Raw genomic sequence first — 27,010 nt, 5'->3', positions numbered from 1 at the left:
GACACAGAAACAAACAAACACATAAAACAACACAAGAGGAACAAAACAAACATAATAAAATAAGACAAAAAGAAATAAAAGTCAGAATGAATGACATGTTGTGTTGGATTCAACACATTTCTAACACAGGGAAACATGACAGAGAGGATCCAGTAGCTTTTGTCCACTGTCCACTGGGTGGTTTTATTGATAGGCCTCTGTTTCTTAAAACCCTGAATGAAAAGGGTGTCTAGGTGTATAGGCTCCAACTGGTGGTAAAAAAAAAATAAAAAAAACTACAAATGCTTTCAAAGTCCTGCGGGGGGGGGGAACCACTTCTGTGCTTCAGAGACAAATACACACCTGGACCTTCTCTGTCTGCATTTATGAATTCTACAATTCTACGGGTGGTGTTTGTTTGTAATAGCAAGGCAAGGGTGTATGTATCAGTAGTGCTGATGGATAGAGCAGGGAAATAAAAAGAGCAAGACAAAAAGATCAAACCGATCAGAGCCTGTAACTTGTGGAGACTGGAGAAGTGTTTGTGTTGGTAGTGGTTCCCTAGTTTTCCTGATGTATTACAGTATGTGTGTTTGTTGTCAGGTAAAACACTATAGTTAAAAAAAACAAAAAAAAAAAGCTTCCAAATGGTGTAAAGTCAACCCAGACCTTGTTTTACCTCCCTGTGTTCCCATGTGTCACTGTAAAGCCCTCCACATGGGTTTTAAACACTTGGGTTTAATGTGAGGAAGATTGGTGAAAAGAGGGAAAATTGTGGTTACAGTGTTTTTATTAACCTTGCAAATCCCAGGTGTGGAACTGGTAGTGTGCACCAGCAATCTGTGAAATGGCTTTGCTGACTGGGTAGTTACAGCATGGAGGGTAGCATAGCTAGCAGACCACCACGGCAAGGGGAGGGTGGCAGAGTGTGTCGACGCTGCACTTGGAAATGTAAATAATTAAACAGATTCATAGACTTTCTACATCTCTCTTGGCTGCAGCAGTCAGCATTCTGGATTTCCATTTGTGTAAAGGGGACCCTATAGAGTCAGCTGCCAATCTCAGTCTCATATTGGTGTACAAGTAGAATAACCTCAGTAGTCCATAACTTCTCTTAGTGTTGTTTTGTGCTAGCTGATAGGAGGAACTAATAAAGAACAAAGGTGTTTCATACCTCTCACTGTGAGAGTGGCAGAAACCTCAAGCTTGCCCACACGGTTTTCTGCCACACAAGTGAACACGCCCTCGTCATTAATGGAAGCCTTCTTCACTCTCAGCACGTAGTCGTCCTTGTCATACTTGATCTCATACCTGTCAAAAAAGATATAAAATCATCAAATTCAAGTTGCCCCATTTACATTAAATGGAAATGCTACAGATACAGGTAAAACATTACCCATGTGACAAATAAGGCATGCTTTGGTATTATATATGGTATATGGTATTTTACCAGTGCCTGTTGAGTTGTGTGGCAGTAGGAATGAAAAGTGTATTTCCTCTTAGAGAGGTATAGAGAAGACAAATGAAGATCGCAAGAGGGTGGATCAATTATTCAACAATGACACACAGTACACAGAGATGCGTGCATTCAGTCGGAACCCTGAAAACCTGTTCAATATTTATAAGGTGTGTCTCTCTGTGTATATACTGTATGTTTAAACTACATTAGGAGCATTGTGTGTGCATATGTTTAACTGTGCCACTGTGTGTCTACTACAAATGCACAAATGTACAGTAGCAATTAATATGTATAAACTATACATTTCATCATATATTAATTTACCGGTTGAATTAATACAACAACTATGTTAAGACAAAGTTGGCCCTAAATTCACTTCCACAGAAGTCAGAACGTTGTGTTTATGTGTGTTTTTATATGGCTGTACGTGCTGTATGCCTAGACCTGCATGAATTGTATTGCAGTTGACAGGTGCATGATGCTGGTCTGGTCTGTTGTTCCAGTCTGTAATTGAAGAGGATGCTGGCCTGGCGGTGTGTAAATATAGTGTGCTGGTGGGGGTGGTGGAGCTGTATGATGGTGGTCTGTCAGCCTGACAACCTTCTGCTGTCCACAGTCTGTCACTCACAGACACAGAGTTTAGATGTACAGATACAGAACCACTGTGTTTTAAATCATTTTCTATTTGATTATTTATTGCCTTAAATGAATCCTGGTGACACTGGTACAGTGTATGTGCTAATTTTAGTAATTTTAATGAGTGCACTCTCACCAGCCTTTATCTTTTTTGATACTATCACTTTGAATTTGTCAGATTTGCTAAGCTAAGCCTTAAAGAAAACGGCTGTATTTTTTTCTTTTCATTAACGTTTATGCCACTGTGCCATAAAATGTGTAGTCCAACAACTATTAAAAACACATTAAACGACCAAGAGTAGCTCCAAGAGCTAACCCTTCAGAGACTGCAAATGTAGTCACAGTTAGTTGTTTCTGAGCAAACCAAACTGTCCTGATCATGTTAATGAAGAAATATGCCGCCCAGCCCAACAGTACGGTGATTATCTGCGTTTCACAGAGACCTATGGCGGAGGAGGAAAAAGCTATATTAGGTTTTGGCTACACAGATGATACTTGTTGGAGGAATAAGTTAATGTTTGGTTTTGTTCCCTCCAGGGTGTTGATGAAGAACTACTTATACTTCTAATTGTGTGGCTACTGGTGAATAGTTGTTTACTGTAAGATACTGTACATTGGGAAACTACAACTTTTATATATATATCTATTTTCTGAAGTGACTTTAGATCAACAGCACACTACGGTCCATTTCCCCTGGAGTGGAAAGGACCCCTTTGCTCGACCATCAGGTATACTGATGGCTGCTCTCCGCTGGCAGCTGCAAAACTAATCTGTCCTGTCTATCCATGTCTTATTTTTTTCGCTTGCTGTTATGACATTTTGTGAGCAAGAATTCAAAGGCAGCTTTATTGAAGCACATTCCTCAACTCTGACTGCCAGTTCCACCTCTCCACACAGGTACTTTAAGAGCCATAATGATTATTTGACTGAGTCATGACTGAGTGCTTTGTTCTAGACAGAGGGGATGTACAGTTCAGGTTATGGTGGGGAACGTGAATAAAGAATTTATTGTTGAAATTGAATGAGTGGCATCCAAAGGAAAGAGACAGCACCTTTTGGGACGGGCCTGCTGTCAGATAAAAAACAAACAAGCTAATAGAAAGAGTATCTTTCCATACACTGCCCTCAGGCTAGGATTGGTAGCTCAATGCAAACTCCTAACTTGCAAGAGGAGGTGGAGATGAGCAAAACTATGGCGTGAACATACAGTATTTGGCCCTAGAAGAAATACCATGACTCCCTAATAAAGCTCAAAGAGAGCAAGTAAACAAGTAAACTGGTCTCAGTGCTGACCTACAGCAGCATTTCCAATCAAATATTAGGACTAAACGCTAAGATGCTGATATTTAGTATGATTGCTACGATTGGTTTGATTCACTTCATGTTACCAGCGTGTATTTGAGCTACAGATATTACCATTACTCACATAAACACAAACAGTTCCACTATTCATACAGGTTCCCACAACCTGACATTTGGATTAGCTGAGGTCCTAGAGTGTGGAGAACCCATGTATGCACACGTAGGACAACATGCTTATTGTTCTCAGTACCATCTCAATGAACCTCTCAAAAAAGAACCTCAGGCTGGTCCATGACTTATTAGAGAGAAACATGAGCCCAATCAATCTGTAATCAACTTCCTATATGGAATCAGCCTAGATGACAACATGAGTGGAAATACTCAGGGATAAGAGGTAGTTGTGGCCACACACACGTGTAAGTACACACAGAAAGAGAACAGTAGCTCTTTATAGCGACTGGATTGGGGTAGAGCTCTGTTCTCTATTAGACGAGGAATGTAATTGCACATGTACTGTAAAAAGGATAGGAGTGCCAAGTTCAGCCTGCTGTACTCTCCCTCCTTTTCAAGCAGAGAACACTGTACACACACTCGCAGAGAGAACAAAGTGTTCAATCATCCAACACATATTCACACATGTGCAGAGTCACTCGCTCAAGCTGGAAAATGAGGAGTGATGGGAATGTAAGCAAACGCCTAGCCAAAGCCGTAAGACGAAGCAGTTTTCTTGGTTATCAAATTCACGTGTTTGCAGCACGGAGAAGACTAGTCATATAAAAACAGTACTGGATACAGTTTAAAAGCATTTCATGTCAAAAACTCTTCAGATCATCATAGAGCCCTTGCCTTTAAACTGTCTGTCAGGAACACAGTCACCCATGTTGAACCTTCAGACTTACATTAACTAGACTCACATTAAGAGTTTCTTATCTTCGGGTTGTGTGGGCGACTGAATGTGTGTGTCTACAGTTAAAAACAAAATGACTCAGCCCGAGAGCACCTTATCTCCTTCGTGTCTGTCTACTAGCAGTAGATATGGTGAGCCAGATCTCAAGGTAGGCTCAAGGCAGAGTAGAGGACTAATTCCAGCCAGCTCATTGGCCTGACTGCTCTGAAACGAAGTTCTGTTTCTGCTCCATTTCATTCTGACAGTTTGATCAATTTTCACACCACCTCAACCTGATCAGAGGAACAAGAGTCTACCTGTCCATGGCTTGTCAACCATGAGAGGGGATCAATTAACCACTACTGCTTCTGCAAGGCACTTGGCCAGGGTTTCACTCCCTTTTGGCACCTCTCATGGTTAGCAGGGTAAGGGCATTTCCAAGAGTCCAGCTGACATTCATCACCTTATTCTACATTAATCAAAGATCACTTTGGCAAGATTTCAACTGTTATGGATAGACTGGGGCTTTGTGGAGAGCAGAGTGATCCTAAATTTGCCTTAAGTTCTGCTCAGTACCCCAGCAGTGATGGGAACAGCAAGGTTGCACTGGAAAATATTGCAGATAGAGTAAGGAAAAAAAAAAAGAAACTGCAAAGTGACGTCCGTTGACCAATGTGTGGAAGCACACATTTTCTAAGTGCATTCATATGAATGTGTACGTGAAGAACAAAGGATACAAAAACACCAAAGGCACTAAAGACGTCAGAAGTTTAGTGTTATTCTATAAAGGTGAGTGAGAAGCACAGACACTTTAAGAATAATAAACTTTACTTTTTGCCTAAAAAATACTACATATATTTCTACATTTGGCATGGTGGCAGTTTTTTTATTATTATTTCACCAGCTAATGTACCAGGTGTCCCAGCCGATTGCTCAGGCAACTCAATTAGGTGTATGGTGTGACAGGTCCACACAGCATGTGTGAATCTGTGTTGTTAAACCTCACCATGCCTGTGTGCTTTTATGGATCAATTCACTGTTATATGTGTTGAATATTAGTGGATTTCCAGGCTTTTACAGCATTATATTGCTATTTACACTATCAGTGTCCATAAAATGATTAAATTTACTATATATATATACACACTACATCCTGCTGCTGTTCCACTCACCAACCCCTATTCACAGGAGCTCTCATAAATATCAGATGTATCCAGTTATATATCAAATGAAATAACGGAGACAGGAACCATAGCCTGCTGTCTGTTCATTCTGCTGAGTTGCGGAGGTGAGAAATCAGTGAAACTGGATGGTCAGCATAACACAGTCGCTCCTGTCACACCAGCTTTAACAGCTCTCTCAAATAGAATGACCCATACACCTCTATCATACACAAACCCACACACATACACACACACACACACACACACACACACACACACACACACACACACACACACACACACACACACACCACAGAGGGATTGAGTTGGAAAGAAAGGCCTTTCTGCTGAATGTTACAGGGACTGTACTGTGGAGGTCAACAGGGACAGGGGGCCAGAATACAGATGTGCTGCAAGACCAAAGGGGCTCTGATAAGGCACAGGAGAGGGCATAAGGGTCTAGAGCAAATGAGTAGGGAGAGGGAAACCAAAGTAGGCCACACACTGAGCTGGTAGGCAGAGCACGATATCACACACTGCCCGAGTCTTTTCACTGGGATTCATGGACTATGGCAGAATCTCTTTCATTTGGAGACACAGAGCTCTGTAGTGCTCATCTCTTGGCTTCCTGATGCGGGAGGAGCTATTGTGTGCGTTCCCAAAGATTCTGCAGAGATGCCTGACAGACGGAAATTAATCTGATACTTACATTAATCCAAATTAAGGCACTTTTACAAAATAGTAATTTGATAAGAATGGAGTAAGCATAATCAAATACGGATTGTGTCAATTTAAGCCACTCTACGGACAGGCTCTGTGGATATAGTATGTACTGTAATTCTATCGGGTGTATGCTGCAATTCAGCTGCTTACCAAAGACTTCCCCCAGGGATGACACACTACTCCACCATCTGAATCTAATCGTATGTATATTGGTAAAAAGAAAGGGCCCCATTTGTACTGGATTTATTTCTCTAGGGAAGGTTGGGTGATTTTAATATTACATGTGCTGGTCAGTGATTTTAATCCTGCCTTGGGAACTTATACTGTATGTGATTTTTCTCCTCCTACCCTGGTAATAATTAAAGTGGCAATCACCAACAGTTTTTCAGCACACTTATTTACCTTATTTCAAAAATTGGGTCCTTAGTCTCATTAGCTTAGTACACAGTTCAAAGTTTTGTGTAAAATCTTTAAAAAGGTTTTTGTGACGTGGCAGTAACATGCAATTCTATTTAGGAGGTGAGTTGAAGAAGGAAAAAAAGCCATCCTGGAAGAAAAAGCAAGCTCGTAAAATGAGCAGATCTAATTTCAGCTACAGGTAATTATTCTGTCCTGGCTAGTCTACCTTCCTATAACTCATTTTGTGTGCAGTGTACTACATGCATTGAATGCCATCACCTAACATTCTTCAGTCCTTTCCTTGTTGTAAAGGTATAATATGAATTTTAGAAAGAGCCACATGATAATTTAACATATTAGTATCAGTCAATAAATATCATAAACATTTTAATTGTGTTAGTTCTCTCTAAAGAAACAGATCCTACAATTTGGCCCTGAAAAACTAAAAACTACCTTACCATACTCCTGAAACAATAATCCTGTCCAAATGGGACTCAAGTGTTTTCTTCTGAAAATAAAAGTAATTTGTTGATCTAAAGCATGCAAACCAAACAGAAATATAAAAAAACAGTACTTGTCATCAGCTTATCTGAGTGTCTTAGCATACAGTAGATAAGCATATGTAGTGATTTTGATTTAGTTATTTTTACAACCACAGTACACCCACATCGGAGTAAAAGTCCAGCACCATTGTCTTTGTCCTCTAACTGAAACCATTCATGTGCCGTCTCTAGCTGCTGTTCTAGCCCACAGAGACTGAGGCCGGTGCTGTGCTGGCTTGCTTTATGTGCTGTATATGTGTCAGTATGTGTGTGTGTGTGTGTGTGTGTGTGTGTGTGTGTGTGTTTGCCTAGGAGGCTGCTGAAGCCACTGAGCATATTAAAGACCTGTTTACTCAGCTGAGGCTCCATTTCCCTTCTTTCTAGTATAAAAGCTGCACACACACAAACACCCACAGAAAGACACCGGCATACACAAAGAGTGTAAAGGGACCAGTAAAGACAAGTTGAAACAATTTGATGGCAAAGGAAGGAGTGGTCTTACTAAGTCTCTCTCTTTCTACAGCTTATCATAATAATAAGGACAGCGTAACCTTTGCATTTAAAAAGCGAACAAAGACGCTCCCCTGTGCATATACAAGTGCTTGATCTTTAGTCGTCTTTTATTCCAGTGGTGAAGACCATGACTGATATAGCTACAGAGGACCCCAGAGTAAAGATACAATAGCTGCAGCTACTGTACAGTAGCTGATTTTACTTCATCAGAGTACTTGGCAGTTATCAAACTGAAAACTATTCTTGCGTGGGATTTTAAACAATTCCTCTGTCAGTCAGAGAGAAGCTGTGTTTGATGTTTATTAAGTGAGGATAAGAAGCAGAGAAAGCGGGAACAGATCGTCATTTAACAATATGAGGAGTCTTCTTTCTGGCATGTAACAAAAGAAGCAGGAAATGTCAGAATTTGAATATCGCAGCCTTCATGCTTGCTTTCTGCTTCAAAGCAAAAGTGGAGAATTAAACACAGCAAGGAAAACAAAAGCTTCTGTAATTAAAGCACTAGGATATTCATCGGATTTAATTTTTGCTGTCTTTTTTTTGCGTCCAGGACTTTTTCATGTATACAAATAAGGCCAAACTTCAAAGGGGCGATATAGCTACTACAGCAAGGATGCAGGAACGTGACACTGATCCTACCTACTTCATTATAAATCTGTTTAATTAGTGTAAAAAATGAACTAATTTCCAGAGCCAACTCCCTATCAAAGACACGAGTGAAATACTTTTATGTGTTTGCCTTGGCATATCACTTGTGTTCCAGTGCCCAGTGAACCAAGTGCTTATCAGACACAAACAACCCACCCACGCTCAGCTCTGCAGCTAGCCTTGAGATATGTCAGGTCCACTGACTGTACGTTTTATGAGGTGATCCAAGCAGTGTGTGACTGGCCTGTTGGCTGGGGACAGAACGCTGGTCTCTTTGATGTCTACTCCCGACAATGACACTGCTGTTGACTGTGAGTCCAATGACTCACAGTGAAGCAACAGGCCGACACGCAGGACCCAATGAGAACAGTATCACTGTATCTTGTTTTCTTCCAGGAAAAATCATAGTTGGCAATGATGCTAGCATGCTTCTGTAAATTACAGACTTTTATAGTGTTTTCTTACAACAGTTGTTGTGAGTCAGTGCATGCGTCATGTCAGTGAGTCTAGGCAGTCAAAGTAGGTTTAAACGTGTTAGGAATGGGTTGATTATCTTCCATGTTTCAGAGGTGTCTGTGCCAAAATTTCAACTGAACAGCTGCAGCTGTGGGTCATGTCAGCTGGTATACTCTGTCACCTCTTATCTCCTGTCATTCTATCATTACCTGCGCCTTCTGCAACATCTCAGCTTTTTCTGCTCCTCTTACGTCTACCTTTCAGCCTCCCTGCCCACCCACCTGTCACTCACTTTTAATTGTTAAGCTCCACATCTGCTTGTCTTACTGCAGACCTCTTCCTTGACATGACACAGCATCTACACCCATGTGTTGACTATGGGAACTGTCTTCTAGGTCACGAAAAGGTGGAGTCATTCCACCCAGTGTCATTTGCACTGTGTACAGCCTAATAGGGCTATTTATTGCCCCCTGGCAGCCAAGCCAGGTGGGAGCTGGCAGTGTGAGTTATCATTAGTTTGAAACAGTCACTCAGACTGACATCAATGCCTCTACAGCTCCTTTGCATTAAGGGCAGCCTGTCACATCACTCCTACACACACACTGCACAGAGATGCACACACACACATAAACTGGTTGATCCTATAATGTAACACAGAGGATTTAGGAGAAATTATCTCATCACTCTCTTAAGAAACCTTTCTCCTGTGAAAAAAAGACTTTTAGAGAATATCTTTGTAGATGTACATACCTCCCACGAGGAACATCAACATCATCTTTCCTCCAGCGCACATTGGGTTGTGGATCTCCTTGTACCTGGCAGCGGAACTCCACTGTCTCTTCTTCAAGGACCACCTGGTTGATTGGCCTCCGGAGAAATGTTGGTCGCTCTGCAAGATGGAAAGAGAATAGAAATAGATGACAGACAGATCATTTCATTATGTGATATTTGTTCTTTTAAAATCATTACATTACATTACTAAGAAACTAAATTAACTCATATCAGGTTCCCTTGCTAACAGAGGAGCTGAGCTTTGTTCCTACCTATTCATTATGTTTCACTTTGACTTTGTGTAACCTCATGACAGCTTAATAGCGAAATATCAGATATGATTTACAGCATACATGCTCCACATTGTATTTGCTCAGTGGACAGTGCAAAGAAAAAAATGATTATAATTCAAGCGTGAAAATACTTGTCCTAAAAGTATTTCCACTTTTGAGTTTGACATACACGTATTAGAGAGACAAAGGCTGAGAATTATACAGAAAAGCTGTAACTTGTATGGACATCGCTCTGCTACATCACTGAGGAGAAGTTTCAGGTGCACTGAAGGAACAAAAGCTTACCAAACACAGTGACTTGTGCTGTCTCGCTGTCCCTTTCTCCGACCATGTTGGTGCCCACACAGATGTACATGCCAGCGTCACTCTTTCTTGTGTTGGAGATCATTAGCTTTCCTCCTCGAATCTTAAATACATAGATGATTTATTTTGAATTTTTTCCCCACCATCTTTTCCGTGCACTTAGTAAACCATGAAGTGGTTTTTTGAGTATTTTATGTAGTTCAGCTATTAAAACAGATAGTAATCATACTCACAGTGATCCTGTCATCCTTGTCATCAATTCGCACTTTGTCCTTCTTCCAGTAGATGGTAGGTTCAGGATGGCCTCTGGGAGGAACACACTCGAGGATCGCTGGCTCTCCTGCTGCCACCACCACATCTGTAGGGTTTTGTCTGAAGTCATCTCGCAGCACTGAAGAAGGAAAAGGCAGGAAAAAGTTAAAAAAGTGTACATATTTGCAGCACACTGCTCTAAATGTACATTGAAATGCCTTTTTTTATGTTGTCTTGTGTATTAACAGCATTAATGTGTGACTCATTCACTGTGGCTATTTAAATGAGAAGTGCAGCTTCATCTGACTAAGCAAGCACAAGTAAAAGCTAATTGGAGCTAATGGAGGTCCCCGTGGAGGGAGAAGAACAAACAGAGACAGAAAGCCCTGAAGCCTGGTGTCATTCACATGTGAGAGCTCACCGGGGTGCAACACTGCCTCACTTTCCTGGCATGTACACACACACACAACCAGATATGTGCTAACACACGATAAAACAGCAGGTCGCCTGATGAACAACTGTGGCCTTGTATCTAATCACCCTCAGGTAGCACTTTAATCACAGAGATAGCCCCTCACATTCAGTCAAATGCGTATTCAGAGCAAATTGTCCACTATACAATATACAGCTTCCACTGCTACGAAAGATAATGTATAAAAAACGACTTGAACAAACAGAGTGGGGGTCAATTTGGGCCTCCCACTGTGTGTCATCAAACAGTCTTTTCTCCAAGTGATCTACATTTTCATCCATCTATTGCAGTGGCAGCAGTCTAAGCAGGGATGCAGGAACAGATCCTCCCCGGGGCCTCCTCCTGGTGGGATATGTCTGGGACACCTCCCCTGGGAGGCATCCTGGGGGCATCCAAAACAGATGCCCAAGACTCAGCTGGCTCCTCTTGATGTGAACTGTGGACTAGGTGGCGGTCGTAGGAGGGTTCCACGACCTAATACCTGGACAAGGAATCTAGCTACAATAAATCTAATCCGTGGAATAGCTCTTTAGGAATTTCAGCTTCAGCAGTGTCGATCTATGCAGAAACAAGGAACACATGATTTCTCTGATGGATAAGAGCACTGAGCCTGTTGGAGGATGTTTGAAGATGCTTAAGGAAGGCTAAATTAAGGGCAGCACCACAGGACCTTATGTAAATTCCACGCAGCACAGGGGACAATGGCATGGAGGGCTAGGATTATAAGAGAGGATAACTGGTTCAATCGCTGCAGGCTTCTCTCATCTCTTCATTCACTCTTCTTAGCCTCCCTACAAAAAGCTACACAGCCATTGTCTTCTTATTTATTTATTTAGACTAAGGGGAAGCAGGGTGGAGGAAGAGAGGAAGCTTTCAACCCAATTATCCTGGGGATACACAGGGGTACAGAGTGGGACTTTTGTGTGACATGAATTCAAATGAAACCTTTACACAGGGGAGAGAATACAGAAGAGATAGAAGTAGTGGTTTTCTCTCTCGTGCCGGGCTGTCCTCTAATCTAAAAAGCCATGGTAATTAGCTAGCTCCAGAATGGTACGTAGACCCCCCCGGCCAGGATGGGCATAACAGTCGCCACCACCTCTTAGTTTTCCATGTGTGTATTATAAATAGAAGGCCTGCTGTTTAAAAGCATAGCCTAGTTTGGACCATACACTCTAGTTTGAAAATCAGGTTGAATTTAATTGCTCCTTTTCATTCACTGCTGATAGCACTCGGGGGATTTGGTCAGAATCAATTTCCTTTAAAACAGAGCAGTGACAAAAGAAACACACGTTAGGTGCATCACTACAGCTTCTACCTCATCAATCTAAAACTGCACAGTATCATCTCTACGTTGCAATCTAAATAAATATACAAATGTAAGAACAAAAAAAAAAAAAACAGACAAGCCACACACACAGCAAATAAAATACAACACAAACACTTGTTGAGGACAGGATAAACACCGAGTTACAAACAGCTACAAGCAAACAAACAGATGATACAACACTGGTGAAAGGATTATGCCCTGTGTGTTGGTTCAGGGCTTGCTAATACCAAGACAACACTCTGAACAGATACATTCACTAAGTAAATGTAGGGAGGGTAATCCAAATACACTTTAGTACACTACATAATCCTAACTATAAGCCTCAGTCATCAAGGTCAACATCCTGTAGTTAAACTAACACACACAACTTAAATATGTACTGTCTCTGTGTAATAGTTGTCTTACTTCATTACAGTATGAGCATGTAGCCGTTGCCTGCAGACGTCTCCATGGGCTGGACTGAACTATGTCAGAGATCATAAGGCAGGTGAATTATTTTATATTAGAACCATATGATGATAATGTTTCCTCTGTCAATCTATGTGATCTGTGTATCATTAAGTGGGTAACTGCGTATTTGCTGTCAGACACTGAACTTCAGCTCCAACTCTGAGGCCCCGTAGGCATTGAGCCCCGAATCAACCAACAGATGTAAGGTAATTGCCTTTCTATCCCCTCGAAGCACTCCGCTCTTCTTCCACTGAAAACATCTCACCTCCCATGGAGATCCAGCAGGCCCAAAACTCTGCTGTCTTGCTTACTTGCTTATTAATATTTATATATTTTTACATTTACACCCCTCTGTTGGCAAGTGATGCATCTGTCAATCCGGCTTCAGGCTAAACAGAATCCATATCTGAAAAATATTAATCTGCCTTTGTCTCTCATATTTTATTTATTTATTTACCACATATCAGAGGAGTGGACTGATTTGAATCAAGGAGCATCAGGCAGGGGGGCAAAGCATAACAAATTTGCAGCTCCTTCAGCTGGCACTGTTTCAACACCTCAGACTTAAAGGGGAGAGAGTCAGGTTGCAACTTGTACTGTGAAACAGCCAAGGGGTTGAGAGTAGAGGTCTCTGCCAAAATAAAAATACAAACCAGACACCCACACAGTTACTTTGTAAACCAGATTGTCCTACATTGGTGCCTGCACCCATTTTGTGTATGTGTGTTTATGTTTGTTTTATCTAAGATAGACTCGCCATGCACAAAATCAGTCGGATGCAGATACATGACAGCACAAACACCCAGCATCATAGCACAGAGGTGGCAGGACAAGGACAGGATGAGAAGAGATATTTTGTGCAGTGCACCTTCTTCTCCCACCCAAGATATTACTCACTGGAGGGTGACACTGCTTGTCGGTAAGATTAGTGGGGAGCCTTGACTGAAGCGTCCAGCCTGCATACTGAGATAAGTGCTGACAAACACATTCACCTACAGGAGCACACCTAGCTTTGGTTCACAAAGGTTGTGCTCACTGCCACAACACCACACACTGATGTTTAAAAAACTAATTTTTCTCCCGTTTTGACATTCACATCACTTTGACAGACATTTAAAACACACCCGCTAACACACACACACCCGCACACAAAGATGACAAACTGCAAAGCTTTCTTAAAAGCTGCAGGGCTTGGTATCTTTTTGTAATACTGCAAATGTGAATGTTTGTGTGGTTGTTAATACCCCCCCCTCCTATTTACTGCAGAAAAAACCCTTTGTGCTTTCACAGATATTCTCCCGGGTCAAGGGCTAAGAAACAGAGAGAGATTACAACAGCTAGAAGCCCGGGGCCATACCCCGGCACCCAGACCCACCACCTTCTATCCACACTCTGATTAGAAAATAAACCATGCACACATACACACAAACTGGGAGAGCTGTAGAGAGGTAGCTCCAAGCCATAATATCATTTCATTCGAGTGCTTTTTGCGCTTCATCCGGCAGAGTGCTATTACAATACCACCATTTTCAATTCCACCCTTAGAGAAGAGGGACAATATATATGTCACTTGACAAAACCAAACCTACTCTTTGTGCTGTCATTGACATTTCATATTACTGTTGATGCTGAAGGCATGAGAAGGATAATGCCACGCTATATGATAATACATTGTGGAAGGAGATGTGCCCCATTTGTCTGGATGCAAGCTTTTTTTTTTCTCTCTCTCTGACTGGCTCATTTGCCCTCCCACCAGCGTAGGCTAACCTTTGCCCTTATCCAGATGCAGATATTACCCCCTCAACAGGCAGGCAAGCAGCAGGTTCACACATATCCCCTACATTGCTCCACAGAGGGGCTGCAGGTCAGACCAGAGAAACAGCTGCAAAAATATGTCTGCCTGGTGGTGCCCAAGGCCGTACCTCCTCTGAGAACTGAGTAGAGAAGCTCATCATTAGCACAACTCATCACCATCACTCTCTGTCTGGCTTATTCTCCCCCACCATCATCAGGGGTCTTTCTCTGTCTTTCCCCCCCCACCTTTCCAGTTTATCACTTTTTTTTTTCCAATTTTATAGCGTTCCATGCATTGCATCTTGCCCCCTCCACTCACTATCAGTGGCTTGTCAGTGCTCTCTCTGCACTAACTGCAGATGAGGTTCTGCAGATGAAGCCATACACATACACACCCAATCATTTTGCTGAGACCATGGCCAAGGCTGATATGATCTCTACCACCATTCTCCCTATCTGCAAATCCTGAGCTAAGAGACTGTAAATAACACTGTCACTTTCACAGATTAGATGCAGGAAATATGGAAAACAGTGAAGGTAAAGAGAATCATATGGCTGGCAGTGATAGCATAGTGAGAGGGAAATCACAGGTGGTGATATCATATGAAATGTGCATCTTTAATAGAGCCTTGCAGAGAAAAAAAGAGAGAGCATGTGTGCTCTAGTGAGAATGCTGAGTGAAAAGAGGCAAGACATAACCCAACACAACAGGGGATGATGATAGGATGTCTGATCAAGGTCAAACTGAAGGGGTGGTGTGAACTACAAAGGTGCTGAATATATGGGGCTGACTGTACATGAATAGAGTGCATTCCATCAAACTCATACCACACACTGTGCCTTTACCTCTGATTCAGTAGATAAGCCTAAACAAACATCCTTATTTAAACAGCAGCCGCGTTCAAAGCTCATTTTTCAAACAGCACCCCTAATTTGGCCTAACAAGCCCCTGGGCAGCACAGTAATGACAGTAAGACACACAGTGGATAATTCTGCTGGCCAATTCAGGAAAAATGTGTGGTGCTGCTCCTGAGAAACAATATAATTAACTCTTAATGAACCTCTCTCCTTTATATCCTTTAACAATACCAATACACACACACATCCACACACATCCACACAATTCAATTTAGCCTAATCCATGCTTTATGGTAATGTATAGCTCATTAAAACGTTAGTTAAAAACTCATTAAAATTCACTTGAAAAAGTAATGGCTTCATTACAGTAATATGCTGAAAAGCAAAGAAAAAGACAAGTAAGGACAAGGAGAAGAAAGAGAGCAGAGAGCGACAGCTTTCTAATCACTTAATTGTGTCTAAAATGGAATACATTTGCATAATAAATAACTATGTGCTTTATCCTCTTTTCTATCTTTTTCTATTCTCGTAGCACTCTGTAATTAACAGGCGCTATAATTAAAGATGTATTTTACCCGAAATGATTTTGGTAGCCACTCCAGTTTTCATTTTGTTGTCTTGTTTATGGTCACGAATGGGTTTAGGTGGCTTGGCAGATGCAGACAGTGCGCTGAAACTGGAGCTGGCTGATACTGACAAACAATGTGCCCATGGGTCTGTGTGCCTACTCTGATAAGGCATAATGTTGTGCTGATGCTTGTGCTCAGTCTAAAATGGACACTTTACAGCTGGAAGGAGGAGTAAGACGTGAAGGAAGAAGAAGGAGAAGGGGAGGGGGGCTTGTAGATGAGAGCGGTATTGATTTCCTGCCAATTCCAGCACAGAGACAGTGGTAGCGAGACATGATGATGGAGCAGGTAGATCTGGTTCTTGTATTTGGTAAAGGTAGAGGTGAGGGGAAGTAAAATGAGAAAGAGGAGAGGAAAGGAAGTAGTGCACTCAGGCAAAGAGACTAACAAACTGTCACCTGCTTGTCTTCTCTCTGAGTGGTGCATTTCTCCTACTGCATCACTCCTATGTAAACATGAAGGATTATTGTGTATAGAAGGTGCTGGAGTTTTATGTTTTAACAGTGCAATGATGCTATGCAAAGGAATAGCTGAGTGGAGAAGGATCATATGTTGTATTTCTGCTGCTGCGTCTACATTTAGCTATGATTGAATGAATTGATTCTTATCTGTAATAAAGTTCCTAAAATCAAGTTGTCCAATGTAACTCTAGTGGCCTCTGTGCCTTGTATGCGGAGACTCAGGCAGACATATTACTTTGAATCAGCTCTGTGTAACACCTCACACACGGGATAAAATCATGGATCTGTCATTAACTCTAGCTTTTGGTTAAACACAGCTCTCAGCCTGATATTTATTATGTCTACAAAAACCCACAGGTCTTAAAGTGGAAAATTCAATACATACTTGCTGAACTTTTCCCTACTGATCAAAAACTTCTTTTTCTACACATACAGCACTAAATACCAATCTGTCATCTTGTTCTACACTACAACAAACTATTTCTCTATATCTCATTTGTCATCCTCGCCATCTCTGTCTCTCACCTGCAGAGATTTAGTTAATATGTTAAACCTCCCACAGTTCACAGGTAGCTGTTCAAGTGTCACACATTTCAGAAGTCCAGCTGTGGCACAGCGATGAACCCGAGTTACTCCACTGAAAATAGGAACATGTACAGTTAGAGGCCAATGCGAGAGAAATTTGCTTCATCTGATAGCTTGGTCTATAAGTGTGTGTTCAGCATATTTGGTGTCAGCTCTAGCCTAATGACATTGTGGTAGTGACCTTGCACAGGGAAAGATAATCCCTCTGAATGCTGCTGAACTGTGTCCAGGCTGGATTCCCTCAGAGGATGTGCACACACACACACACACATACAAGCAAGCAAACACACACAGAAGCTGAGTCGCTTATCCGGTGTGGCACAGTTGCACGGGTATTTCTAGTGAAAATTAAACCTCTGCAGCCTGGTTCAGCAGTCTGCTGTGTGAATCTTCACATAATCTTTAATAGCTTTCCCCTTTTTTCTTCATCCCCAGCCTATTTGCTGCAGGTCCTTCTGTGTCTATTTTATTGTTTTGGTCTATAATTGGATTGGCAGTAACGGCGAGCAGAGAGCTGTTAGGAGCTTGTAAAAGGTGTCACTCTGCGATGGCAGCCCTGTTTTAATTAAGCTCCCGGCTGGAGTTGAGCAGCTTTTATCTAGCTTGGTCTGATGAGCCCCAAGTGCAAGTGTGCTCTACACCACACTGCAAGACAAGCAGGAGGAGAAAAGGAGGTTTCACAACAGCTGTAGATAGTGCAGTTACTCCACTATTCTCCCTAGACACCAATCTACAGTACATGCCTGGACCAAGAAGATACTTGGGAGATAATAAAAAATCAGTGTGTTTGTGTGTCTGCCATTACTGTGTCTCCTTGTGCTCATTGTGACAGAGCCCCACCCATGAGTGCAGCCATGTGTGTACTGGTGCCGATGCAGAACCAGCCCCAGAACATGGTGCAAGCAAATGATCAGCGAATCTGAATGAACACAAAAGCAGAGCAATATCACGCTGCTGCTGTAAATTCTAAACTAATCCTACTTTACTGTCTGGTTGCTTGTGTGTGTGTGTGTGTGTGTGTGTGTGTGTGTGAATGTAGATGTGGAACTAATGCTGTATGCAGTTATGGCATAGGCATAATGATTAGAAAAGTGTTCATCACAGCCCTATCTTGCCTGTCCCCCCTCCTCAATCCTCCTAATGGCCTCCTCAGATCATCTTTCCTTCAATCGATACTGCCTGAAAGGAAGAATCCCACACCTAAGGACACTTTGTTCCCCACTGTAGATTGCAGGTGACATATTTTCCATGGCAGGAACCGTCTGGTGATTGTAGATCAGAACCTTACAGAGGACTTTTAACCGGTTCTGATATACATCAAATGTGAAGGTCTGGCCATATTCTAGGTGGGTGGTAGTGCAGTTAGATTTGCAAGCAGAGGAAGGCTGGAAATCTGTCAATGAGGCAAACAGAAATCAGGCAGAAAATCCAAGATGCAGGAACATTTACAAAGATTTATTGATCAATTTATAGACCTTAGAGCTTGAGGAGGGGCAAAAATTAAACTGGATATGGAGATGACCTTTACAACAGCCTCACACATTGAAAAGGGAGTTTTTTTTTCTCCGTCTCCATGTCCAGGATGTATATGTGTGTTTGTGTATGATTGAGGGGTATGAAGCATCTGATTTTTCTTCCTGTACAACCAGCAGTATGATCATGAATCTGAGCTGTATACTTTATGTGCATCTGCTGAAGCGTAATAGAATGCTGCACATAACATCTAAATACTTGGAATAAATTGTTGCAGTGCTGCTGCCTGCTCAGCAAATCACTGCTACATTAGGCTCACCTAAGCACCAAACACTCATACACACACAAATTACACTTTCAAGTGTTGGTGCTACAGTCTGACAGTTTGTATGGAAAGCAGTTGACCTTCACGCAGCAGAGCAGTGCACCAATAACATACTGACCACCCTATTCTGCAGTGAAATAGCAGATGTTAGACGTGCACAGATAAAAGCCTACAAGACAACAACCTCTGACATGCTCACGGAAGATTTACAGTTCAGCTGATTCACGTGTTTTATCCTGAAATCATTGCATTTACATTTCAGGGTGTGTGCTGAGATGCTTTGACATTAACTAGCTTAGCAGGGCATTTAAATGATTTAGAGAAGCTACAGCTTCTCTGGCGTCATTCTGTGAAAAAGCATTACATCTTGAGAGAATATGCATGACAGTCCGGTTGCTTATTTCACAATCCAATTCGTGTTAATTGCATTACAGAGGAGTAATTGTGTTAGTTCCATCTGTAATCAGCTTATTGCCTCAGTGCAGCTGGATATACCTGTGCACCAGGCTTATGTAACCCGTATGCTAATGCAGGGAATTTCATTCATTCTGGGGCATGGAGTAAAATCCTGGATACTCACTTAGATAATCTGGCCTGCTGGAGCCATCAGTCTATATGTAATAACACTGGTGTATATGTAATAACACTGTGCGCGTCTGCATGTGAGTCAACCCATGCTCTTATTATCATGCAAATAGAAACCATCTGAAACACACCACTGGCTGCCATGCTTGGGATCAGTGCAGAGTGCTGTGTCTAAACCATTTCTGCCCCTTGGCCTGTGCCTCAAAAAAACAAAACAAAACTCTGTTTTTTTTTTTTCCTTCCTTGTTTATGCTCGTCCAACACGTCTCTTAAGGCTGGAGATGTGAGGTTAATCATTTAGGCAAAGAATCAAAGTTAATGAAGCAACTTCTAATCCAAAGCTATTTGGAGTTCTGTCAACAGTATTGACTGCACTGCAGATAGGAATAGATATCGTTGGAGGGCAATGATGACCTACATAGCAAGGACAAGACACTGGCTCAACAGCAGTGCAGCACTCCCAGAACTCTCTGGGGCACACATTCAGCTGCAAAGATACAATGCTGAAATGACTCTGTATGTGTGTGTGTTTCTGTGCATAGGGAAGCAATTCTGCTTCCACACAGACATCATGCTCTATCTTTTCAGTCCCCAGCCTTCATATTGTGCAGTATTAGAATCCAGTTTGTGATTAGCTATATACCACTGTTACCATTAGCTGCTGTCCAACACACAATCAATACTGATTTCACCTGGCAATTAGCTAATAATTAAATTATCTAGAACTACTGAGCCAGAACTGCTAAAGATAAAAGGTGGGAAGGGCAGTGAAGGGGATATGACTATGGTCTGCCACGTGTCTGCTGATAATGATAGTGAAGCTTTGTGTAAAAACAGCAAGAAAATATCAAGAGATATATTTCATATGAAAGAAAGTATCCAGTGTTCAATTTATACACTTTCAATTTTAGTAAGACAGCAATTAAGAATGACTTTGAAGTGTCCTAGTCAGTGGACAACTGGTCAACTGAACATGAAATGAACAAATGTGCTGATATGAAATAAACTACCTGATTTAGAATAGAGGCTATGACTCTTGCATTTATGCATTATTATCCCCAAAATGCTACCAATTTCATGACAGAGACTGTTTCCAGTAAACGTGAACCTCTAACAGTCCTAAAATCTGTTCATTTCTGGAAACAATTCCATCTACTACTTGGGTCAAAGGTGACTATTTCTTGCCATTTAAGACAGAAGGTACGTTTTTTCTCTGATTAATTCCAGATCCTTGAAAGGTCACTGTGATACAATGACATTTGAAATCGTCATGTCTAACCTCAGAAAGCAGGACGCCAGAGAGCCATTAGGAGGGACTTCTATAGTTGGGGTGGAAACTCAGTGTGGCGGGAGACACCCCTGGAGTTGTTGTTTTTACCTTGCAATGCTTTCGCTGATTGCACACAGGCACTGGACTCAGATCATTGAGAGCAACACATACAGTATCTATAATACAGGCACACACACAAAGCCCTTACTCACACACACATATCAATGCATACACCCCCCGTATGTCTGAACATAAAAACAACCAGATGCACTGTCCCCTGGGTAATAAAAGAGCACTGTGAGACTGTGGTTGCTGTAAAACCCAATTAGTTTGTGCGGTTTTATCAGTTCCCTCAGTTAGAGCTACACATACAGATAACAGCCTCAAGATTGTGCTTTGCCTGTCTGATGGCCTGCCCCCTGCTGGACACACACATCCAAGCAGGTACATGTGGAGAATTGCTGTGATCATACTTTCTGTGTTAATGCGTTCTCCATAGGAGGCTTAATTAAGATAAACGAGTGTAAAATAGGTTTGAGTCTGTTTTAGCAAAGGCTAATTCATGATGCTATATATTTAAAAAAAACGGCAAAGCCTTTGCTAATAATTGATGATCTACTTCATAATGAGAACCACATGTTGTATGTGTGCATCTTTCAAAATAAATAATCATGCAGTTAGATCTCAGGTGATGCAAGTGAATCGATTCTCTCTGTATCACGTGTAATTAAACAAAGATTATGGCTGGTTTCTGCTCAGCTCAGGGATGGATTTCTTCAAATAACTGTAGCTGATGAATGAAGTGGTGGCTGACAGCATCACAGCACTAGACTTATCCCCATCTTCAAACACCTCCATCTCCCATAGCCACATAAAGGAGCCAAGGAGAGTGGTGGCAATTGCAGCTGCCGTGCTGTGCAAGCCCCTGCTCCACTGCAGCCGTCAATAGAGCTACTTCTGTTTTCATGTGCCGCATCACTCTGGGCCCTTTGATGACACAGATCACTGTCAAGATGCTGAGGCTCTAAGCAAACCTACAGTATGGCTGGAAAATGGTATAAAAACAGAGGATTCTGCTTTTTCTAAGAACACACATGGAGGAAGGTTGTGTGTTTGTCTTGTATTTATAGTATATTGGCAAGACTTAGTGACAGACAATTTGATTAGTATAGACTATGTAATCATTTACAATTTGCATTAGCATTATTGAATATCAAATGTCACTGTAGTGACTTTTCTTTCAATATTATTGAATTTAATGACCCTGCCAATGCCCATGTCCAATAGGAGTCAAGACCTAAGTAACAATCAAGTCAAGAGAAAGATGGAGAGAGAGAGGAGAGAGAAAGTGAAGTTTTTTTTTTAACCATCTTTTATTATTCAGCCTCAAGCCATGAATAACTGAATAACTGAATCCATGATAGCAGGGATGGAGGGCTGTATTTTCATATAACATGTCTAAATGTGGGGGAAGCATAACAAGCCACAAGAAAGCATCCTCCTCCTTCCTCCAAAAGAGGTCTTTAAATGAAGAGCTACGAGGTCCGCTCATGCATGAATGCGTCCTCTGCATCCATTTCTGCAACCCCCCACTCCTTGACTGGATAGTCAGGACAAAAAAAAGAGGAGAAATGTGCCTAAAATGTGTTTTACTTCTAAGCTGTATCTTACATTAATGAGCTATTTGAGATGGTTTGGTCAATGGGTGAACCGTTGCTATTACAGCTATTGTTAAGAAAGGGGCCAAAATATTGCTTCACTGCTCCAGTCCAGCCAGGGAGAAGTCACCCCCCCTTCAGTGTTCCAGTTCCCCAGACTGCTACTGAATTAAATATGCTGGCAGCAGGGGAGAGGCGTAGAAATGGGAGGGGAAAAGAAGAGGGGAGATAAAAGGAGATGGGGCAAAGAGTCTCTGTTTAAAGAGCAGAAAGGTGACATGTGAGCACTCTGGTGAGGAAGAGCACCCCTGACCTCACTGTGCCACAGTGACAACCAACACTTAGCATTCTCCACAGGAGTCTGATCTCACCAGGTAATTGGTGTGTGTTGTATATCAACATGACCCCACAGAATTGTACAACTGGCAAACATCCTGAAACAAACAATGCCTGTATATTTGCTATGTCACATCATTGTGGCAACACCCGTGGACTAAAACCTGCCATTACCAAAGATAATTCATGGCCACTCTTCCCTAGAGCACTCAGATGATTGAAGTCGATCAACTCATTTGAGAAGTGAGCGGGAAAAAAAAAAACAGCAGTTAAAAATTGGCTTTTCGGCTGACAATACTTTGTAAATGTGTGTGCTATTAATGCCAGCAATTAAGGGGGATAAATGCAAATGGGCTGCCTGTGTGGACGTAACCATCGATCTGAGTAGATAAAGCACAAACAGACCCAATCTTACATTTGCTTTTGTAGAGTGACCCCTCCTGCTCACTTCATTATTATACTCTGAGTTTTGTCCAAGCAATTGAGGAGGAAAACTGCTCGGATTTCTGTGCTACACACTGAAAATGGGTCCTAGGCCAATTTATAGAGGTAATTTTACTGTGAAAATTGATTCATTCTAAGTTCACACTGAATGCCTTCTTGAAATGTAATGGCTGTTCTACTCTACACCACTCCAGCATCTGCCTCTTGACTGTGCCTCAAGCTGTAGATCACTCTCCCGTGAGCCCTTATTTCACTGTCAGGCCAGCAACTTCCACCTTCATTAATAGCAGCCACTCATGTCTGACTTAAATTAACGTACAGGCTATCAATTAGCTTGGACAAGGCCAGGCATAGTGTGCTCAAGGGGAAAGGAGAAAGGCATCCTGGATAGATGCTAGACAGCATAGACAGATGATACGGTATCTTTGCTATCATTACATCTTTTCTCCCTCATTATATAAAATTATTCACCTGTTCAGACATTGGTTTATTTTTACTCTTATTTTGACATTCCCCTTCCCGCTGGGCTAGCTTACCTTGACACTGCGTGGCTCTTCTCATTTGCATGAGTGTTTATTTTCCCACACAAGTTAGGAACAGGTCAGGTGTAGGAGGTTCATTTGTATTCGTGCCACAGCCCAATCACGCTTCCATACACAGAGAAGCAATCTTCTCACCTTTTAATACCTTACTAATTTATTTTCTACATAACCTAACAATTTTTTCTCTGAATATTCATGCATCCATCCATCTTTCCTTCTGCTCCTCTTCCTTGATGAGTTAATTTCTCTCCCATTGCCTCTTGTCTGAGTGACCCTGACGACCCAGGAGAATCTCCTAGCAGGCTCCTCTTGCCCATCAGGATTGATCGGTCCACAAAACCCTGTCAGACGCGATCAATACATCATTCCTTCAGTAACGAGGCCCTGCTCGCTTGCTGGCTCTTCCTTCCGTGCATCACTTTACTTCCATTTTATTATTATTTCTCGCAGCGGATCGATGCAGGCAAACAGGCCCACTGTAAACCACACCACAATTAGAGCAGCATCTAATCTTCTTGTTGACTCCATCTCCTTCACAACAGCCAGAGAATAAAACACAAATGATAATGAAATCTAATGGGATTTTCTAGAATTAAATCACTTAAACAATGAATAGAGCCCAACCACAGGTCTGATCCAATAAACATCCTGATAGAGGTATATACCGGTCAATATTATATATGCACAAGCTCTCCCTGTGGTGATGCATCATTTGGACTGGCAGCTTTTAACACAAAATGCAATCAAATAATAATAAGCAACATACTCCTCAGAAAAAAACTAAATGCATAGAAGCATGTGCATCAATACTTTATATATAGAGACAAACGCACATTCACATATACCAGCCCACGTCAAGACAACTGTGCCATCAAGTGATGACACACTTGAGTGAGCAGAGTTGAGATTTCAGACCTATTTTCATCCCATTAAGCAAATCTCTGCAGAATAAAATTACATTTCTAATATCGAGTGAAGTAAATGACATGCTTTGTGGTAAGATCATTTAATAAGGAACCCTAGCCTTAATTAGGCTAATTTTATTAGGGGAAGCACTAATGACATATTTAATGTTGAGATGTCAGCACTTTTTCCAAGAACGACTTCATATTTCTTAGTCTCTCTCTTTAACATTTAGGAGTCTACAAACGATGCTATGTCACTGCATTACCAGCTGGTTTAAAGAGACAAAAATAGACATAGAGCTAATTCTGTCATTGAATTATAGATTTAACAGACTGTGCAACTTGGCTTAGGTTTGAGGGTAGATCTGTCTGAGGGCAGTGCTGGCGGTGTACAGGCGGTGTGCAGACCAGTAGCGTGGAACTGCAGGAGTAATTAGCGAATCGGGCCCCCAGCTGCCTCTGAAGTCCAGCCTTTGAAGGAAGGAACTCCGAACCAATCAGTGGGCCCTCTGATGTATGTTTGTGAATCTTTCAAGGGAGTGAGAGCTGCTAACAAGGCCTCATCTATTACCATTTGAAATGTAATTAGCGTCATTGGAGGAATGGAGCACGTCCAAGCAACAGTGGCCCAATCTGGGCTCTGTGTGCATTGGAGTCCCACAGGGTAGCAACAGCACGAGGATGAAGTGAGTGAGCGGAAAGAAACTCCCAAGAGAGGAGACAGGGCCTCAGCAGGTCTGACACAGAGGCCAACCAGACACACAATCAGAGTGCAACAAGGCTGGCAGCACCAGGCGCTTTATTGGAGAAGAAAGAGGCCTCTAAAACAAACATATGCACCTGTTTCTCAGTCACAGTGAAATCTGTTGTGCTCACTAATCAAGGATTCTGCTGAAAAGAGAAACCAATGCCATCATCCCAGAAATTATAATAGATCGACTTTGTTTAGTGTTGGTATAACCTGTCATGTATGTGTGATATCGCTGCTTCCACAGCAGTTAAGGATTTTGATAGCCTCTACAACCCAGAGGGAAAGTGAGGTGACAGTCTTTCTCTCCCTCTCTGTCTCTGCCACAACACACCCTACACCACAATTTCTCCTCCACGCTATCCACAGCAGTGATTCACTATAGCCTTTCTACAGTGTTCACTGCCATCTATGTGTGTGTGTGTGTGTGTGTGTGTGTGTGTGTGTGTGTTGGACCAAAATGGGAGGTCTGAAGTGACAGATTAGCAGGGATTTTAAGTGAGGGACAATTTCAGGTCACAGTGGGGTCAGGTCAGGTGTGGCTCTGGTGTCTGTTTTAGTCAACATTTAACCCTTAGGGTTCAGTTTCCTGAGCCCCTGGACATGTGGAAGTGCTATGAGGGTCATGGTTGTTTTCACTACACATCAACAGTGATTTAGTGGAAGTTAATGAGCCATTAGTCTTCATCAGGAATCACTCTGCAAATGTACCACCAACACATTACAAACTAGAGTTATTACATGCTACATGCTGGAGACACCTCTTTGTTATCAGGTCTTGTGTCTAAACACAAAACTGAGAATCACTGACAGCTTGTGAAAACTTAAGAGACCAAAACATGGACCCCTTGCATAGTGCAGTCACCTCTCTGGAGAGCGGTGGTGTAACTGGAGTGGGCAGCGACAAGGTTACTCAGTGGAGACAGTAATCTGTGTCAGGCCAAGACATTTTTCTCTCTCCCTCACCCTCCCTTTACCCACTAAGGTTGTTGAACTAGGGCATTAGGCAGGGCTGCTTGCATCAGTATGCAGCATGGAGACAGTGAATCAATGGAGCCTGGAGGACTTTCCACTCTCTCTCTTCCGCGACCCCACTATTAATGAGCAGAAACCAGGGCTTGTCCACTCCACTCGTGGTCACACGTTAAATTACCAGCAAAACACAGCATTTATGGGCAACCGCAAATTAAAGTGGCTAAATCTGCAAGGACTACTAGACCTTGTGTTAACAAGAGGTTCACAGGGATGAGAACAGGACCTGAGGAATCCAAATAACTGTGTAAATTAACAAAGAAAAAAGATATAGTATATAAGAAAAGTGGCTTTCTCCAGCTCTCAGGGGACATATTTAGTCTGATGTGAGTGTGAGGATTAATGGCAGACTTGTATAAATGCCAGGCCAAGCATCTGGCTAGAGACTTACTCCCAACGCAAAAAAACAGCCCGATATGAAAACAGAAAAATGAAAGATAGAATAAAATTGTAACAGACCGTATAAATGAGAGGCATAGTAAAATAATAAATAGGTAAACAAACAGTAAGGCTGAAGGGGAATAGGCTTTTAAACATTTAAGCGCAACGGCAGGAGATGCCGCAGGATGACCTGTAATGGGAGAGAGGGGGAAGCGGAGGAGTGGTAAAAGCCTGGTAAAATAAGAGACTGTAACCTCACTCCACTTAGCCGTCAGACAAAGAGATGCTTTAGGGAGTGCGTGAGCAATATCACCATAAAGTCACTACATGCTGTGAGTCTGCAGTGCCTTCTAAGCTCACTGCCTGTTTTTGTGTGTACTGAATGAATGAGTAAGAATACATTCACA

General features: G+C 42.0%; 1 protein-coding gene across 14 annotated transcripts in view; it reads right to left on the bottom strand.

Moving 5' to 3' along the window:
* The window catches only part of robo2 (roundabout, axon guidance receptor, homolog 2 (Drosophila)), a 275,954-nt gene that overhangs the window by 45,371 nt on the left and 203,573 nt on the right, over window positions 1–27,010 (bottom strand). For all 14 annotated transcript variants that reach the window (XM_026375443.1, XM_026375434.1, XM_026375492.1 and 11 more), the window contains 4 exons: window positions 10,307–10,464; window positions 10,056–10,176; window positions 9,457–9,595; window positions 1,154–1,290 (listed from right to left, as the gene is read on the bottom strand). In XM_026375443.1, coding sequence (XP_026231228.1) covers window positions 1,154–1,290; window positions 9,457–9,595; window positions 10,056–10,176; window positions 10,307–10,464 — 555 coding nt within the window. The remainder of the gene's footprint in view (window positions 1–1,153; window positions 1,291–9,456; window positions 9,596–10,055; window positions 10,177–10,306; window positions 10,465–27,010) is intronic.

This window comes from Anabas testudineus, chromosome 13, assembly GCF_900324465.2.
Source record: "Anabas testudineus chromosome 13, fAnaTes1.2, whole genome shotgun sequence".
Classification (NCBI taxonomy): domain Eukaryota; kingdom Metazoa; phylum Chordata; class Actinopteri; order Anabantiformes; family Anabantidae; genus Anabas; species Anabas testudineus.
Note: the sequence above shows the minus strand (reverse complement) of the source record. Positions and strands in the feature narration are given on the sequence as shown.